The following is an 18881-nucleotide window of genomic DNA, read 5'->3' as shown; positions in this document are numbered from 1 at the left end:
AACAAGGTGCCACCTGTTTTACCCTTATAAAGTAGAGGGTATATATTGATCCAAGCTTACTGTCTGTTTCCTTTTTAAATTAGAATAGGAAGAATCTTTTACCACCAGACAAAACCTTTAATAATTGAAATTTGGATAGATGGGTTTGTCATCTCTGTACCTGGAAGCAGAAATCAGTGCACACAGAGATCTAGTAAGTGCTAACAAAAATTAGCTGTTGTGTGTAAAGTCTGTGAATATTTCTTAATCATTACATAATGTATAGTCTTTAAATGCCATTTTCCTGGCTTGTTTAGTTTTTTGTAGGTCTCAGATGAGCTATAAGTGAATAGATTTAACTTCTTTACAGTGGGTCTCAGAATTATGCCTATTCAGCAGCATGTAGTAACTGGTTCAACATGAGCTGTTTCTTATATAAACATACAAAAAGCCTGACCCAGACTAAATCAATTTAAAAAAGAAAAACATTAAAGCTGTGTTTCTTGTTACATGCTTATGGTCGTCTTTGGTTGCTTATGATCTTACTGTATTATTGACCAACTGTTGTATTCTACACCACCTGCCAAAAGGTTCAGATGGGATAGTGAAGTTGTTTCCGGAAGGGGGAAGCAATTAAAATCATAACCCCTACAGTACGTTTCAGTTGGTGAAACAGCGTTTATGCTAGCGGTAGAGAAGTCATGAATTTGGCTTACTCTGTTTCCCTGATTTTATTTGCTACAAGGATTTCGAAAGCTTCAGAATCAAAAAGGCTGCAGAGTTCATACATAGCATGTATGCTTAAGATTATGCCAATTCTGCTGTGCTTTAACTTATTCTCATCCTTCTAGGAAGTATACAACTAATAAATTGGGGGCATACTTAGGAAAATAGTTGATATGGAAAACCAGAAATGAGTGCTTATGTAAATGCCTGTATGTATATGATTTATTTGGGAAAAGGCTATATTTTGATCCTTGTATAAAACTGGCAGGATGTACTTTCTGAAAGCAATAATCAGCTTACTCAAAACATCAAGGCATTAATAACTAATCCTTGCATTTTACATGTATGTGTAAAATACGTGTTTCTTGAAATGGGTACTCTATAGAAACACAATTTGTTTGCTTGAATTTCAAAGGTGTATCTAAAGGATCAAAGGAAGAGTTTTGTATCTAATCATAGAATCATAGAATAGTTTGGGTTGGAAGGAACATTTAAAGGTCACCTAGGCCAACCCCCCTACCATGGGCAGGGACATCTTCAATTAGATCAGGTTGCTCAGAGCCCCATCCAACCTGACCTTGAATGTTTCCAGGGATGGGGCATCCACCACCTCTCTGGGAAACCTGTGCCAGTGTTTCACCACCCTCAGCGTAAAAAATTTCTTCCTTCTATCTAGTCTAAATCTACTTCCCTTTAGTTTAAAGCCATTCCCCCTTGTCCTGTCGCAACAGGCCCTGCTAAAAAGTCTGTCCCCATCGTTCTTACAAGCCCCCTTGAAGTACTGAAAGGCTGCAATAAGGTCTCCCTGAAGCCTTCTCTTCTCTAGGCTGAACAACCCCAACTCTCTCAGCTTTTCTTCACAGGAGAGGTGTTCCATCCCCCTGATCATTTTTGTGGCCCTCTTCTGGACCCACTCCAACAGGTCCGTGTCTTTCTTATGCTGAGCGCTCCAGAGCTGGATGCAGTACTCCAGGTGGGGTCTCCCCAGAGCAGAGTAGAGGGGCAGAATCCCCTCCCTCGACCTGCTGGCCTTGCTTCTTTTGATGCAGCCCAGGAGACGACTGGCCTTCTGGGCTGCGAGCGCACATTGCTGGCTCCTGTCCAGCTTTTCATCCACCAGTACCCCCAAGTCCTTCTCGGCAGGGCTGCTCTCAATCCCTTCATCCCCCAGCCTGTGTTGGTACTGGGGGTTGCCCCGACCCAGGTGCAGGACCTTGCCCTTGGCCTTGTTAAACCTCATGAGGTTCACACAGGCCCACTTCTCGAGCTTGTCCAGGTCCCTCTGGATGGCATCCCGTCCCTCTGGCATGTCGACCGCACCACTCAGCTTGGTGTCATCTGCAAACTTGCTGAGGGTGCACTCAATCCCACTGTCTATGTCATTGATGAAGATATTAAACAGTACTGGTCCCAATACGGTCCCCTGCAGGACGCCATTCGTCACGAATCTCCATCTGGACATTGAGCTGTTGACCGCTACCCTCTGGATGTGACGATCCAACCAATTCCTCACCCACCAGACAGTCCACCTATCAAAGCCATACCTCTCCAGTTGAGAGAGAAGAATGTTGTGGGGGACCGTGTCAAAGGCCTTACAGAGGTCCAGATAGACGACATCTGTAGCCCTTCCCATGTCCACTGATGTAGTCACTCCATCATAGAAGGCCACTAGGTTAGTCAGGCAGGACTTGCCCTTGGTGAAGCCATGCTGGCTGTCTCAAATCACCTCCCTGTCCTCCATGTGCCTTAGCATAGCTTCCAGGAGGATCTGTTCCATGGTCTTCCCAGGCACAGAGATGAGACTGACAGACCCGGGGAACTACAGGCCATCCTTTTTTCCCTTTTTAAAAATGGGGGTTATGTTTCCCCTTTTCCAGTCAGTGGGAACTTCTCCAGACTGCCACGACTTCTCAAATACGATGGATAGTGGCTTAGCAACTTCATCCGCCAGTTCCTTCAGGACCCGCGGATGGATCTCATCGGGTCCTGTGGACTTGTGCACCTTCAGGTGCCTTAGATGGTCTCGAACCTGATGTTCTCCCACAGTGGGTGGCTATTCATTCTCCTAGTCCCCGCCTTTGCCTTCTGTGGCTTGGGCGGTGAGGCTTGAGCACTTGCTGGTGAAGACCGAGGCAAAAAGGTCATTGGGTACCTCCGCCTTCTCCGTGTCCCGGGTAACCAGGTGTCCTGTTTCGTTTCAGAGAGGGCCCACATTTTCCCTCGTCTTCCTTTTATCCCCAATGTACCTATAGAATCTTTTCTTGTTGCCCTTGACATCCCTGGCCAGATTTAATTCTATCAGGGCTTTAGCTTTGCTAACCTGATCCCTGGCTGCTCAGACAATTTCTCTGTATTCCTCCCAGGCTACCTGTCCTTGCTTCCACCCTCTGTAGGCTTCCTTTTTGTGCTTGAGTTTGTCCAGGAGCTCCTTGTTCATCCGTGCAGGCCTCCTGGAGTTTTTGCCTGACTTCCTCTTTGTTGGGATGCATCGCTCCTGAGCTTGGAGGAGGTGATCCTTGAATATTACCCAGCTTTCTTGGGCCCCTCTTCCCTCCAGGGCTTTGTCCCATGGCACTCTACCAAGCAGATCCCTGAAGAGGCCAAAGTCTGCTCTCCTGAAGTCCAGGGGACTATATATCTCCTATATTATATAAGAGAAGAACGAATGAAAAATATTCTTTACTGTGAAGTACAGGAGAGAAGAATTCATTATGCAGGTGAAATCTGTATCATACTCTGTATTTTATATACTTTAGCAGATTTCATAAAATATGTAATTTGGTGCTTTAATTTCAGTAATATTTCATAAAACATATATTCCAATATTTACTTGCATTAGACAGAGTATGTAAATAGGCACTGGGTCATACAATAATCTACCGTGCTTTTTTTTAAAAAAAAAAAAAAACAGAACTGCATTTATATTGATGAAATAATGCCTAGAAAGAATAATAAAAGACACAGTTGTTGTGGTTAGATCTCTCTGTGTGGAAAGTTGACAAACACATTCTTGAGTTTTAAGAAACCACATTTAATTTTGAAATACCACTACTGACATAACAGATTTTCAGTGTATTTCTGCTAAGCATTTAAGTAAGTTATAGGGCTACTAAACCATGCTATCACACTGCCCCACCAGGAATGACTTGATCAAAACAGCTTTCCTGCCATTCGCATGCCTCTGTGGGTAGATATGATTAATTACTTAATTTTCTTAATTGCTTGCATACTCCATTGGTGACAATGGCTGTGGTATTAGCAGTTTCAACTGTGTTTGGATTTGGGCAGCACTGGGATTGCACTTTGAAATAGGTTGCATACCCATAGGTTGCATACCTATACTTAGATTGCGTGCAATGCGTGCATCACAGGTTGAGATGTGCTGCTTTAATCCTATTTATTTTTAGATTGTTAGCAACAATGATTAAACAAATTGCAGAATTATTAAAGTTCTCTGTGGAGACAGCAGTTATATACTAAAAAACAACTCTGGCATAAGATAACAATCTAGAATGGAACAGTAGATTGGATGGCATTTGCAAATAAGAAGCTTAAGCTTCAACTCAGGTGTATGAAATTAATAAAAATAGACTAGAATTTGATGTGATCATAGATTCAAAGCAAAAAAATTTAAGATCCCCTTGCTCCCTTTACTGGCTTGTTTTGAAAAATAGTGATAAGTTCAATTGTGCATTTTTATTATAATATCAAATAAGCAGTGCACGTAAAGCTATATTGTTCCCAGTGTAGAACGGGCAAGATAATTTTTTTGAAAACTTACTAGTGCTTATTAGCAGAAGACAAATGGTAGTAGGAGACTCCTCTGATACTGGTCACTGGTAAACCGAATGGCCTTAGCAGCCTCCACTCATCCAATAGCTCTTGAATGTTTTGTTTAAGTTAGGTGTGACTGTTTCCCAAACTCAGTTCAGAATTGAAATATTTTGTAAAATCTCATGTAACAGAATTTAGCAGAATCCACAAGTAATGGGATTCACTCAAAAATGCTTTTTTTCTCACTTGTCAGAAGAATTTTAATAACAAAGCACTGTACTGAAATTCCATGTTAAAAAGGTTGAATTGTTTTTCCATTATCTTGGAATGTTCTTTCTAATTTTTATTGTTTGATAAGTTTGAACGGTGGAACAATTAACTCACAATAAAGCTGTTCATAATACTGATACGTAGCTGTTCTTTTTGAGGACTTGAATGTGACATCCTTTATCTATTCAGTAGATACGAGTTAGTCCTGCTTCCCCACAAGGTTGCTCATAGAATCATAGAATCATAGAATCATTGAGGTTGGAAAAGACCTCTAAGATCATCGAGTCCAACCGTCAACCCAACACCACCATGTCCACTAAACCATGTCCCTAAGTGCCTCATCTACTTGTCTTTTAAATACTTCCAGGGATGGAAGTATGCTCATATGGGCCTGATGGAAAGTGCAGTGAAGTCAATAGATTGATCTCGTACCTATTTTGGTGGATCGGTCTAAATTTTGGGATATATTTATTTGCATATCTCCCATTGAATTCCATAGGAAAGAGGCAGCTGGATACTTCTGAAGATCTGGACTTAAAGTAATGCTTAGACGTAGTCAAGAATGGCAAAATTGATACCTTAATTTTCTTAATTTTGTATCTTAATGAATATCTGATTGGTCTGATTTTGACCTTTGTTGCTGATTTTTTTTTCCTTCCTTTTTTTTTTTCTCCCTTTGGCATTACAGGAGAGCACTGAATCTAGGAATACTTCGAGACCCTGGCTCAGAGGTTGAAGACAGACAATATCAAATAGATCTTCAATCTATAAACATTGGTACTGCTCATTGGAATCAGTTGAAACCAGAGAAGGAAAATGGAAAAGGAGGGGTTTTGACAGAGAGTGAAAGAAATTCTCAAAATCCAGCGCTTGAATGGAACATGGCCAGTAGGTAAGAAGCTTTTTTTAACTTACTCTTTTCTAGAATTACATAGCACAAACACTGCAGATATCATACACAATATATCTGAATCAAATAATTCTGTATTTTTTTTGCTTTACATTGCAAGCATATTTCCATGGAGTTTTGGATTATACATTTGAAATGCGTATTACTATTATTATTACATTGTAGTTACTGTCTAGTTATTATGTGCCTTTGGTTCCATTATAAGCTTTTTTCTGAGTGGCTTACTGTATGTCCGTAAAAATAACTCCACGGCTCAGACTTCAGCTTCTCAGTCTACAAGCAATGGGAGGTTTTGGTTTTGGTTTTCTCTTTTTTTTTTTTTTTTTTGAACTTCTTTTGTTTGTATTTTTACAAAGCTTGAGTAAAACCAGCTTAGACATTTCTAAGTTAGAGGAGGATAAAGTAGAACATTTCCTATTGGTTCTGAACTGTTTTTTGCACTTCTGTAACTAAAACCAGATGAATTTTGAAAATGAGATATTTCAACTGAGTCTCCCTTGTTGTGTATTGTATGATACACACACGCAAAGCCCCACCCTCTAGTTAAACAGGGTTGAAAGGTAAAGCATGCATACACTTGTGTGGTATTTTAAATATTCAAATATAAAATGGGGGGGGTTAATTGGTAATTTGTGAAAATTTGAAATTTTTATTTTAGTTTTAATATGCTTTTTTATACTTAAAAATTCATACAGGTGGTTTAAAACTAAATTTTATAGACTGTGTAGCAGTCAGAGTTCTCCTTTCAACATGACAGGAATAAGGTCTGATGGCCAAGAGCAAGCTTTCAAAAGTAATTTTGTGGATTTAGACGCATTTCTGCTATAAGATGCCTGTTTGCCCACACATTTATTTATTTATTTTCATTTAAAAGTCCTTTATATCTAATTCATGCAAAAACAAGCCAATTTTTATGAAATGTGTGCATAATTTTATGGTTCCTAAGATAAGATTCCTATCTGAATTGAGGGATGAGTTCCTAAAAGTGATATAGAAAAACAGGCAGAATCATAAGGAAGGACAAAAATTGAACTATTGTTGGTTTAATTTTCAAAAAAAGGGGAGATGAGAGGACTGTCAGAGATTTTTCTGAAAGTGAGGCAAGCTGTAGCAAAAGAAGCTACGTGAGGATGGCTGGCAGACTGAGCTTTCAAAGTGATGATGAAAGACCAAGAGAGCTGTCCTGGTTTCGGCAGGGATAGAGTTGTGTGGTGCTCAGTTGCCGACTGAGGTTAAACCACGACAAGAGCAAATAAGCTTACTCTGGAGGAGTGCGTGCAGGAAAAAGATGTGATCAAGAATAAATTCTAGTTTATCATTGAAAAATAGAGGGCAGGAAAAGCAGATCTAACCAAAGTAGTGATAAAACCACAAGGAGTGGCAGGGGTACAGATGAAAATTTAAACACAGTAATAGTATCTGTTCTTCATTTATAAGATCACCTGGTTCTTTCCTGTCTTTTAACCATTTTTCTTTTTAACTAATATAATTCCATAGACAATTTTTTCTTTTAAATTCTTAGCTTTGAAAAAATGTGTATTACCTTCTAGTTGGGCCTTGATGTTGGGCAAGTTGCCCATGAAGTTCTTTCTCACAAAACAAAGTAGGGCCACTGGCATTTCTTGAAAGGTAAGATGACACTAATCTCCAAAGGACTTCTGGCCAGTTTGCAAGTTAAGCTAACACAGCAAAACCAGCCACTGAAGATTTGGCTTTCCTTTTCCTTCCCATTGGTGACTGAAATCATATTGCCAGCACACTTTGATCTGAGTTTTATGGTTACAGATTTAGATAGGAAATTTGGTGGGATTCCTGAAAAGCTATTAAGGTAAGAATAAGGGAAGCAGCTATTACAGATAATCTGAGTTCTCTTTTTTATAACGGCTTGGACATTCTTCTTTTCCTCAGCAAACTTCCAAAATAAAATTTTATTAGAATTTATTTGACAAATAAGTATGTTTCTTTTGAAATTGCTTTTGAATGAATCTTCTACTTGAGTTTTAATTTAGATCAGTTGTAATTAAATACATTAGCTTTTCCTTTCTGGTATGCAATACAGTATTTTAATTCCAGCTTGAATTTGTTTAAAGAGAAAGTTGGTATGAGTGCTTTCTTGTCCTTTTGGGCTTAAAATTTTGCACATTTACTATAGTTCTTCTTCAGGATTTTCACATTTCTGCTTTTTAGTTGGCAGTCAGTTTTGCTGCATCTGGGTTTATTTTATGATCTGTGGAAGTGGTGTGGTGAGAACTGGAAGAACCTGCATTGAACTCTGCCATCTGCTGAGATATTTCCAGCATGCACCAAGAGGGTGGCTGCATGGTGCTTTACATGGTGCTTAGTGTTTTCAGGGTGAAGTTTATCTTAAGATTTCCTGCAACTACCACAGAAGCTTTATTCTTTGACCTATTTGTGATACTGTTTTCTTTTTTAATTCTTTAAGTTTCTTAGACATGTTTAACCTGGAACATAATGAATTATTTTTACTGAGTTATTTTAGGGTTCATTTCTTTGTTTGGTTTTAATATACTTCTATTTGTTTTTACTTACCATTTAGACCAGTGTTCTGGTTTATTACGTTCACTGGGTTTTAAGATTCTTTTTTGAGATCCCTTTCCCTCATTTTTTAATTAGGTGCTATGTGGTGCAGTATAGAATCTAACCTATATCCAAGTATTTCATACAGTTACTTTACAGAAAACTTCAGCATAGATACCAGCCATTCATTTTCCATTCCCATTTCTAAAAACATTACTGTATTTTTTAAAATAAATTAAATAGTTGTAAAAATTCTGAAATGGATTATATTGTAATTTAGTCTACTGGGTTGAAATTTGCTCTTGTTTTAAAAATTTGCATGAAAACCAAATCACTCTAAATATAAGATCTATGGATGTCATACAAACAAATATTTGAAAGCTTTTGATAACTTACTTTAAAAGTTTTAACAATCTTTACAGAGAAAGTAAACCCTTCAAATTTTCCCACCACTTTTTCTGGAGTTCAATATTTCTAGTACTTAATATCTCATGGGTTTGAATTTTTTTTAAGGTTTTACATTGTAATTTGGAAAGCAAGCGGTCTTGCTTTGAGACTGAGTTGAATATTTAACAATATAAATTTAGTGTTTAGTGTAAAATTCTTCAAGAGGGGCTGTTGTGAAGTGCTGGTGTGATGCCTCCCGTGCCTCTGCAGGTCACCCCAAGAAGAATGGGAGAACTGGAGCACTCTGGTAGGGTGGATGCCCTCTCTCAGAAAAAAATTCAAATGCTGAGCTGTACTGAGGATCAGGGATCATAACTCTTCCCATTATGAAATGTTTATACTTCACTGTAGATGTTATAAAAAGCTCCCTAATGGTGTAATATATAAAAAGAATACTGGAAACAGTCAGACAGTTCTAATAAGGTTATGTACAAATGAAACCTGTCCACATTTATTGCCTTTACCAAACAGCATGTGGGGAACTGGGAGTACTTAACCAAAAGAAGTTTTCTTGATTGAAAACTGCTTTTTCAGCTTGCATATCTCCTCCTCCCTCTCCCTCCTCTCAATGGAAAAAACAACAGCCCTGAAGGAAATAAAGAAATATATCCTCTCTTGAGGCCTCGCCCCCGTCCCTGTGCAATCCTTCTACAGTTCTCAGGAGCAACTTCTGCTTCCTGCAGCCTGAATAAACTCTGTTTAAAAAAAAAAATTAATTGAGCTTAAAAGCATTACTTCTCTGTGTGGTAATGAATTGAGTGTGGCAATATACTGCATTACAGTTTTGTCCTTGGCATACCACCATCTGGAACAGCTCTCTGCGACTCTCATTGAGTACGTCAGGGAGCCAATGATCTGTTGTACAAAACTGAACAAAATACCACTCTTGCTTTGCAAGGATCCTCAGAAAGGTTTCCTACAGATTTTTCTTTGAATAGTTTTCATTTTCATGCTTTTTTGGAAAGTTGAAGTGCAGCTTGCCAAGTTCTAACAAGGAAGACCAGGAAAAAGTGATCAGTAGATCCACATGTAGGGAAGTAGGGGCATTCCCTGTGAATCTTTTGGAATAAAATGCAGTACATTTGTATCCAGTCCTGTATTTCAGTTGCTGTGTTTATTGTACCTGAAGTCATGCTTGTAATCACACTGTACAAAGCCTTACTCAATAAGATGGAGTATGTTATTTTCTTTATTAATCCACAGCAAAGAAATGTTGCACAGCATTCTTAGTAAGATGAAAGTTAGCTTTACTGAGGCATAAGTATATAACAATAGTCATTCTGTACAGCTATATGGTGTACGTTTGTTCATTGTCTAATTTTGGTCATTATAGTCCTCAGAATCTTGCTATGCTATTTCACTATCATGCGATGTGTCTTTGCAACACTTCAGAGAGCTGAAAGGATGGGAACTGTTCTGCCCCCGGGAGATGGAGGTCTGAGGCATGATGATGTCATTAGTAGTTAGATATTCTAATACATTTGTGGATCAGGGATTAACTGATTTATACAACTACATGGGAAACCTGCAAGAGAAAAATCTTTCATAAGTCCTAAGTTAGCATGCTAACCAACATAATATCTTTGGTTTTGCGTGCCTCACACTACTAGAGAACACTATTTGATTATGTGGCCTATTCCATGCTAATACTTGGTTTTTTGCTTTTTCAAGTCGCAGAATTCTTTGTGAGGATTCATCTCTCCGTAGATAGTAAACTTACATGGCATAAATGAGCTCTTGATTGTCATTCATGTATTGAATGCATATGAGTTTCTCCCTGACCTACGTATTTTTTAAGTATGTAAGGGCTCAAACTCTAGATTCAGTAAGGTATTATGAAGAAAAAAATTATAATTAAGAATAAGGCAAACATTTCCAAGTTTCACATCTAGGTTATGTTTAGCTCTTGCTGGCCAATATTTTCTGTTTGTTTCGATTAGTTTTTTCCACATAAGGCAGCCAAGTTATAGTCCTTCTTGTGCATTTTCACAGCTTATCCAGTCTCGCATCATCGCACCTCCTTGATTAGTGCAACATCATCTCTTTGGCAGTCCTTCCTCCTTATATAAATTCAACATGCTTCTGAGTGGGTGTAATCAAATACTGATGATTTGATTTGATGTAATGAAACGTTGTTGCTTTGATTACAAAATTCTGCTCTTCACATTTTTTTCTCTTTTCTTCCCACAACATTTTTTGTCATATTAATCATTAGATATGTCTTTGCTTTCAAGGTACTTCTAGACTTCTGTGTCTATCCATTTCCTATTATGCGTCTTCTTTCATTTACTTTGACACATCTACACTTACTGCTCACCAGACCTCATCGTACCAGTTACCAGGGCCGCCGCATTTAATTTTTGAAGAAGCACTTTGTTGCTCGCTCCTAGGCTAACCTATATGTTATAAAGGCATTTCCTGTGAACATTCACAAAGTTATTGCAATGTCTTCTTCCAAATCCTTCCAAAAAAATTTGTTTCTATTACACTGTAATATAAAAACTAATAAGACAGCTTTCAGGTTGCCACTGTACAGATATTATTACCTATGGTGCTGTTAGTTGTTCCCTGTCTGCAGGTGTGTTTTTTCTTATACTTAAATTGTAAGCCTTTGAGGACAGAGACCATTTTTTGTCCTGTGCTTTTACAATGTGGATCTGTGGTCTGTAACCAGAGTTCATGTTACCGTGCAGATATAGCCCAAATTCAGCACCGAGTAAAAGGCACCTCCAGGCCTTATCACAAATGCTTTGCTGCCTTTTTGCTTTGCGTTAGCATATGGTCTTTCAAATGTGCTGTACTTTTAAGTGTAGATGATCAACTGCTTTAACATCTCTAAAAGTACTAGCTTTTCCTTTTTTTTTCCAAGACAAATATATAACAGATGCATAAATGAACCATGGAATGAATGTGCTGCAGACATAGAGCCATCATTACACTCTTCACAATCAAGTTTTTTCATAAGCTCATGTGGCGTACACCTGTGTTAAGTTAACGGTGCACTTAGGTGCAGTGTGGAAGACTTAATAATTCAAAGTGGAATTTGTTTCTTTGTTCCTTTTGTGCTCTTTCTCATATCCTCTCCCTTCGTTATTTACTGTGCTCTGTTTGCCTTCTGTTTGTACTTACAATTATTTTGCTGATATTTGATTTGGCTGAGCTTCAAACTCACCAACTAAAAATGTGGAAAGTAGTAAGTAGAGCAGGACAGGGCTACCACATAAGGATGATTTTAAAATAAAATTTAAAAAATCAGCAATCAATCTGTATTACCAAAAAAGTCCTTTAAGATGCAGTGTACTGGGTATCTACTAGAATAACATTTGAAAATTAAGAAATGGGAATATGTATGAGCTGAAAAATAATTTGAACAATGATTGAAGAGAACCAGTTCTGGGTTTGGAGTTCAACAAATAACTTGCTTTTATAGCTCTGTTTCATATATTGAAATCATACTTACTAGCAGTTTTATGCCCCTTCAAGTGGAAGTTTTCTAATGTATAGCTGTGTGTTCTTTCATAGAATTGTTCTACTACTTAGCTCTTTCATTTTCCTCAAAAAAAAAGGCATTTCTTTCTCATCCTTTTGTGAAGGGGAAATAGGAATTGGGTAGAAGGCCGTCTGGTTTAAATTTAAAAGGAAGGTGATGGCAGGGAGAGAAGCATTTGTAGAACTGGCAAAATCTAAGACCACTTTCTCAGTTGAAGATGTACGCTAACTACTAATGGGTCTGCTTTCTAATTTGGGGATCTAATTAGACTAATCTTGCTTTAAAAACCATCATTACAGACCAGCAGAGCTACAGCTGATGAAAATTTTAAAGCTTTTAAGGTAAGGTAGTAGTTTTGTCACACTCACTGATTGCCTTGCTCTTAAGCATACTGCATACTACTTACAGTAGCGTGCAGCCTGCTCAGCAGTGTTTGTGAAGGTCATTTGAAACAAAAGTATATTAGACTTGTGCTCAGTAAATACTAGCTCTGTAGCATCTGCTGTTAAATTTATTTAGGATAACAGTATACAGAAGTTAAAAGCTTTAAGGCCTACCTGCATCTGACAGTTTATATTCCCTTATAGATCGCTATGCTTTCTACATGTTTTGAGGACACTTAAGCAAATTGTTAGTAGAATTTGAAGCATCAAAATCGAAATAGTCCAAGTAGTAAATTTTCATCTATGGATTTTGAATCTTTCCAACTTGACTGAATTACAGTCAAGTTATGATATCTATTTAATTTCTTTTCGGCCTAACTCTTGGCTTACAAACCATCAGCATTTGAGATTGTGTACTTTTCAACAGAATCCATTTCAGAACCATTACCTTTACTAGACTATGTATATCGATACCTGTTCTTAATCAAGAGATTTAATTACCTGTTCCACATGCAGTCCAGAGGTTTCTGCATAGACAGGCATATAACCATATTGTTTAATGACATTAGCATGAATAACTCTAGCTGATGGTAAGGACTGTTTGTCTAATTGCATTGTTCATGTGTCTGGCTCACTTGTGTGATTTATGCTGATGTCCGAACTGCTGTGTCTCAATTACTGGAGATGGCGAGATTAAAGGTAATACAGGGATACCTAACTGACATACAGATATATCTGAAGAGTCCTGCATAGATCTGTTCTCCTTTTCTATATGGCAGTGTAGTTCAGTCTTTTCTTTATATCGCGATAGATAGTTGCATAATTTTGTGCATACTTGCACTGTTTCACAGCTGATAATTTTCTATTTTATAAGTATAGGAAAACTTACCTTGGACCAATAACTTTTTGATGATTTTTAGAGTTCTCCTTGATGAAATGCAGGTATTTAGCATTTCTATAAATGATGATAGGTAAAAAGAATTATCAAAAAACTATCTTGATGGAAGGGTTCTCCCAGGAATTTGAACTGTATCCTCTTTTAGGGGCTGAGCACCATCTTGATCTCATTACATTTTTTTTTTTTTCCCCCTGATCAGAGGCTCTCATATGGCATTTTGTGGCAATAGTTTATTTGACCTGACCCAGAAGATTCTGGCTATTTGGAATGTGTTGTCATAAGCTATTAGTGATCCATCTATAACAGGGTTGTGCCTCTAGGCTCAGTATTTGGTTAAAGGGAAAAAAAATAAACACCCAGCTGGAAAACAAATGTAATTATCAAGCTTAATGGCACAAATATTCTTGGCAAGCGGACGTTGATATTTATATGAAAAGGTACCAACTAAGAGCAACCAGTGACAGAAGCAGTGGAGGAAGACTGACATCCCTCCATTTTCAAGGCATTTTAAACATCTTGGGCAATAGTTATTATAAATTTAATGTGCGAGCCCTAGAGTTTCATGGGGTTTGCTAGCTTAATTTTTCATGCCTTTGATTTTTTTGTCAGTTATGTTGTTGTGTGCAGAATTTTTTTCACCACAGAGTTTTAATGCATGGATTCAAATATTATGCAGTCTTCAGGACAGCTACTCATAAAGCGAAGGGCATCTGCAGGCAACTTTGAAAAATACTGATAATAAAGTTTGTATCTTTGTTCAAATAATTTTGTGTAGTTGGTTAAACAGTAGAAGAAGCAATGTCATGCCAAACTGGTCTACCTGGAGATGGGTTGAAGAGTCAAATATTTAGATATACTTTTTCTGTGAAATGAAGGTAGAAGTCTGCCTTTAGGATCATAATTAACATGATTTATAATGATGATATTTAATGCTTATTGAGGTAGCAATCAAATGCCAAACTGGTATTGAAGCAGTTTTGTGCTACATGCTGGATATAAAGAAGAATATGAGGTTTTGCCCCTCAACAATTTATAATGTGATTTAATCTTTTCCTTTTTTCCTTTTTTTTTTTTTTTAGTATAAGGCGGCATCAGGAGAGGAGAGCAATTTTAACTCCAATTTTAACAGATTTCACGGTTCGAATAACTGCAGCTCCTGCAATTATTTTTACAAAAATTGATGCTGCAGAGAATTTACACCCAGAGGTTAGTACAAAATGTGAACAGAAATAACATAACTTTTAATATATGGATAATCTTAATATTTTACTGTTCCACCATTTTAAGTGTCCAGGTGTTTTCAAATACAGAGATTGCCAACTGAAGGAAAAAAGAAAAAAGTCGTAATCACTAGCTGAAATGTTCTTTCTCTGCTGGAGAAACAATTTGTGTATAGCATTCGATATTAAAGGCAGCCTGTCCAGAGGTAGATAAGCCTGGTTGCAATTCAGAAAATGGGAATCCTTTAACGATTTCCAGCAATATTTTTAAAAATTTGTGATGGAAAGGTGTTGAGAAGAGGTGCTATAGTAAAACATTACAAAACATTGTATTCTAGGCTTCTCATAAAGAAGCCTGAAAATGCAACCTATACATTATCTGTAAGAAGAAAGTTGAGCCAAGTTTTTTTAGCCAGATTTTCAAGCCCACAAATTTCCACAAAGCATCCGCTCCCCAGCCATTACTGTGGGTACTTCAAGGTATTCCAGATTTAACAATCACTTTTACCAGTCTGTGGGTCAGCTTGTTAATTAGTCTGTGAAGAATGTTACACACAAAAGGTATTGGCTCCCTTTTTGGCATTAGCTTGTAGCTCAAGAATTTAAAATATTTTATGTAGGGGAAATATCAGAAAGTTTTTGTCAGCTCACAAGGAGTATTTCTCATAACAGCTACCTCCTGGGAAGAACAAAACTGATACAGAAGCTTAAAGGGTATGAGGTGTGTATTGCAATGTGCAATAGGTGTATATTGTTGGAAAATAATAGCTAATGGGTATAGAAAGAAAAAATTGACAGCTTCATATTTTGTGTAAAGCATCATCACAAGGGCAGGTGGAAAATTATTTGATGTAAAAAAGAAGTAGAAAGCTTGGGGGTGGCTAGGATGCATAGAAGTTATTTGATTAAAAGAAAAATCTCTGAGCTTTACTAATGCTTAGGTTCAAGAATTTCAGTGTTTTCTGTGCATACATTCTTCTTGTTATCTATTCCCTGGGTGACATTCACTGATGAAGGGAGAGGTCTAGTTTAGATTGTGAAGAGCTTGAACATTGTGCAACCTTCTCATGAGAAGGGGCAGTACTTCTAGTTATTAAGCAACCCTTCTGCATTGGTTCTGGTTTTCATCTCTTTATTGCTTGGCAACAATGGTGAAGAGCTTTTTTGTGCTAGACAACACCAATAAAACAGTGGCCATCCAGCTAGCTTTGCCAAGGTAGTGACAATAGTTTACAGGCAAAGAGAAATCAATTAGGTTGGTTATCAGTGAGTTCCAACACGTGATTTCATTATAAATCAAGCAGAGTTTGTTTAAAAAAAAAAGTACATCCTTTTCTTGGAAGGAAAGGAGAATTGTAGTCATTGCCAGGAAATAAAAACCAAAATCTGACAGTCCACTGTTTGATACTACCAAGAGATGGAAACAAGACCTCACACACGAGATGCTTTTCTTGCAAAATTTGTCTTAATAGTTATGCTGTTGAAAGCAAAGCAAAGAATAAGCTGCATCCCTGTTTAGAAGCCTGAGACACCACTTTCTCCTAAAAAGATCTAATTAATGCTACATACAATATTGAAGCATTGACTACAGCAGAGAATCATAATACAGTTATATAGAAGCTGAAAATTATTTCCCCAGTAGTTGTTATCTAGTATTTTCCCTTAATTTCTCCACAGGAAATTTTGGTGTGTGGTCATTCTTTGGAAGTGAATGTGACAACAAACCTGGATTTCTTCCTCAATGTGGCTCAAGTACAACTTCTTGAGCAGCTGGTACAAGCCAATATGGTTGGACTGGAACCTTCCAGTAGCACCACTGAGGTAGGTTTTTCCCTGGTTTGCAGCTGGTTTTTTTAGAGTACTGTAGCTCTGATCAGGTGTTTGCATCATTTAGATAATAATATATAGGTAAATGAAATACCTGTATTATTAGTATTTGTTTGGTCAGCTTTAAAATGCATTCTAATGTTGTTCTAACAATAGGGTGTGCTATTTTAAAAAGAATATTATGCAGTAAATTAGACTAAGGTGATTCTGCAACATCTTATGTACAAGGAGAATTATTTTACATAAACGATGAAAGAAATCAATTTTTAAGTAGGTTTTTGAGGTTGTTTGGCATTTAATTTTAACTTTTATTGAAGCTTTGGCATCTTCTTATGAGTTCATATACTACACTGTGTGCTTCACTAAAGCCAGTAAACTATAAAATTTTTGCTGTGCCTGGTAACCACTACTCACATTAACCGTCTTCACTCAAGTCCCTAAGATTCAATCTACCTCTGAATATTCTCATACTTCTTCAGTAAGAATGGTGATGGGTACATCGTTGAAGGGTTCTTCATCTTCTGAACAATTAATCTCTCGTTTTTTTCAGGAAATTTACAGTGTTCAGCAACTCTCTCTTTAATTTGTCATTCTTCTTTATTTCTGGAAGTTGATACCTCAGTTTGCATTAAAGGCCAGTCACTAACTGACAGACTTGTAAGTTTAAATTATTAAACTTCTGGGCTGATACAAAAAAAGGTAGGAGAAAAGAAAGTGAAAACTGCTGTAAGAAAAAATATGTATTTCTTATCTTCAAAACCAGGAATCTAGTCAGGCTGACAGCATCTTTTAAAGTCAGTACAATTTAATATGTGACAAGGCCCTAATTCCACTGGAGTGGTTGTTGGATTCCTTGAGAAATCTTCACAAATAAGAACAAGAGTTAGGGAGAGAGTTAAAGAGCAAGACACAATCAACTCTTCCTTTCCAAGAATCTAGCTGATGGGAGAGCTGAAGAAACTTTCCTCCTTCCTTTCCTGAATCTCACAGATTCAGCGTGCATGTGAGTCTGGGAGGGAGCAGAGAATGCTCTAGAGCAGCCAAATTATTTATATTCCTCTCTCCTCACCCTGTCAAAACCGCAGAAGTTGTATTCTGCTAATCGAGGCATCACATCATCCCCTCCTCCTTTATCCCTTCCGAAGTACAGAGGGAAATAAAGAGCGTTGTTTCATTACCATGTTGAAACATGAACGATGTAGAAAAGAAATGCAGTGTATCTTTCTTGGATACTTTGCAGACACAGGACCTCTTTTGGAGATGAACTTTATAAATAAGTATATATGGGAATATCTTCAATAAATAATTTGTGGAGCACTGTTTTCCCATTTTCAGTGGAATGGATAGAATCAGAAGATTTGAATGGGTGCCAAGAATTTTAATTTTGAGATGGCGCTGTGCAGAAGTGCTGCATGACTGATGTGGACTGCACAAACTTAAAAGCAATTTACTACATAATTTCAGAAAGCTTTTTTGTTGACTACATCCCAAGATACCTATTTGTTCTTCATTGATATCTCCCTTGCATTATTGAGGTCTCCTGTAATAAGTAATGGGAGTATTTCTGGTTCAAGGTGGTGTTTGTCTTCTCTTTAATAAGTCATAGAACTATATCTTCATTCACTATACTGAAAATGTAAAATCAAATAGTTGGTTACTTTTTGTCCAGTTCTTTCTTCAGTGTTCTATAGTCTCATGTGCCTATATGAAGCCACCCCACCCTCTAATATATGCACATTTATTATTATCCTCATGTTTCTCCTTTAGTCAGCAGAGAGAAACATAATACACATTGTATGCTGCTGTTTTCATCTCAGTGAACAAAGTCTGGAGCCTGCACGTGGCTATTCATACTTCACACCTGCTAATTATTTCATTGCAAGGATCAAAACATAATTTAGGTTGGAAGACACCTCTGGAAACTATTCTTTTGCTCAAAAGAACACTAATGTCAAAGCTAGATCAGGCTTTTCAGCGCATTGTTCAGTCAAATCTTTCTTTATCTCCAAGGAAGAAGGTTGCACTGCCCGTCTGGGTAATTGTCCTGTGCTTAACTACGCTCGCTCTGGCAAGTTTTTATCTTTATATCCATTCAGAATTTTGCTTGATACAGCTTTTAACCATTGCCTCTCAACATTTCACTATACATCTCCAAGAACAGTCTGACTTCATCTTCTTCTTAACCCTGCTTTAGGTAACTGGAAACAGCAATTTGATACCCCACCACCATTCTTAGCCTTCTCTTCTCCCATCTGAACAAACCTAGCTCTCTCACCCTCTCCTCATAAATCCTGTGCTTTAACCTGTTAACCCTCTTGATGTGGACTTACAAGTATCTAATAAAAGGAAATAGTCTCACCTCTGATCTGCTGGCTATGCTGTTGTTAAAGCTGCCCAGTAAGTGCTTAGCCTTCAACAC

The 18881-nt window shown here is 37.5% G+C and overlaps 1 protein-coding gene across 5 annotated transcripts in view; it reads left to right on the top strand.

The window, feature by feature from the left end:
• The window catches only part of VPS13B (vacuolar protein sorting 13 homolog B), a 497028-nt gene that overhangs the window by 322015 nt on the left and 156132 nt on the right, over positions 1-18881 (top strand). For all 5 annotated transcript variants that reach the window (XM_076329345.1, XM_076329347.1, XM_076329346.1 and 2 more), the window contains exons 31-33: positions 5438-5641; positions 14495-14621; positions 16313-16456. In XM_076329345.1, coding sequence (XP_076185460.1) covers positions 5438-5641; positions 14495-14621; positions 16313-16456 — 475 coding nt within the window. The remainder of the gene's footprint in view (positions 1-5437; positions 5642-14494; positions 14622-16312; positions 16457-18881) is intronic.

The sequence above is a fragment of the Aptenodytes patagonicus genome, chromosome 2, assembly GCF_965638725.1.
Source record: "Aptenodytes patagonicus chromosome 2, bAptPat1.pri.cur, whole genome shotgun sequence".
Classification (NCBI taxonomy): domain Eukaryota; kingdom Metazoa; phylum Chordata; class Aves; order Sphenisciformes; family Spheniscidae; genus Aptenodytes; species Aptenodytes patagonicus.
This window is presented reverse-complemented; position numbering and strand designations above follow the sequence as displayed.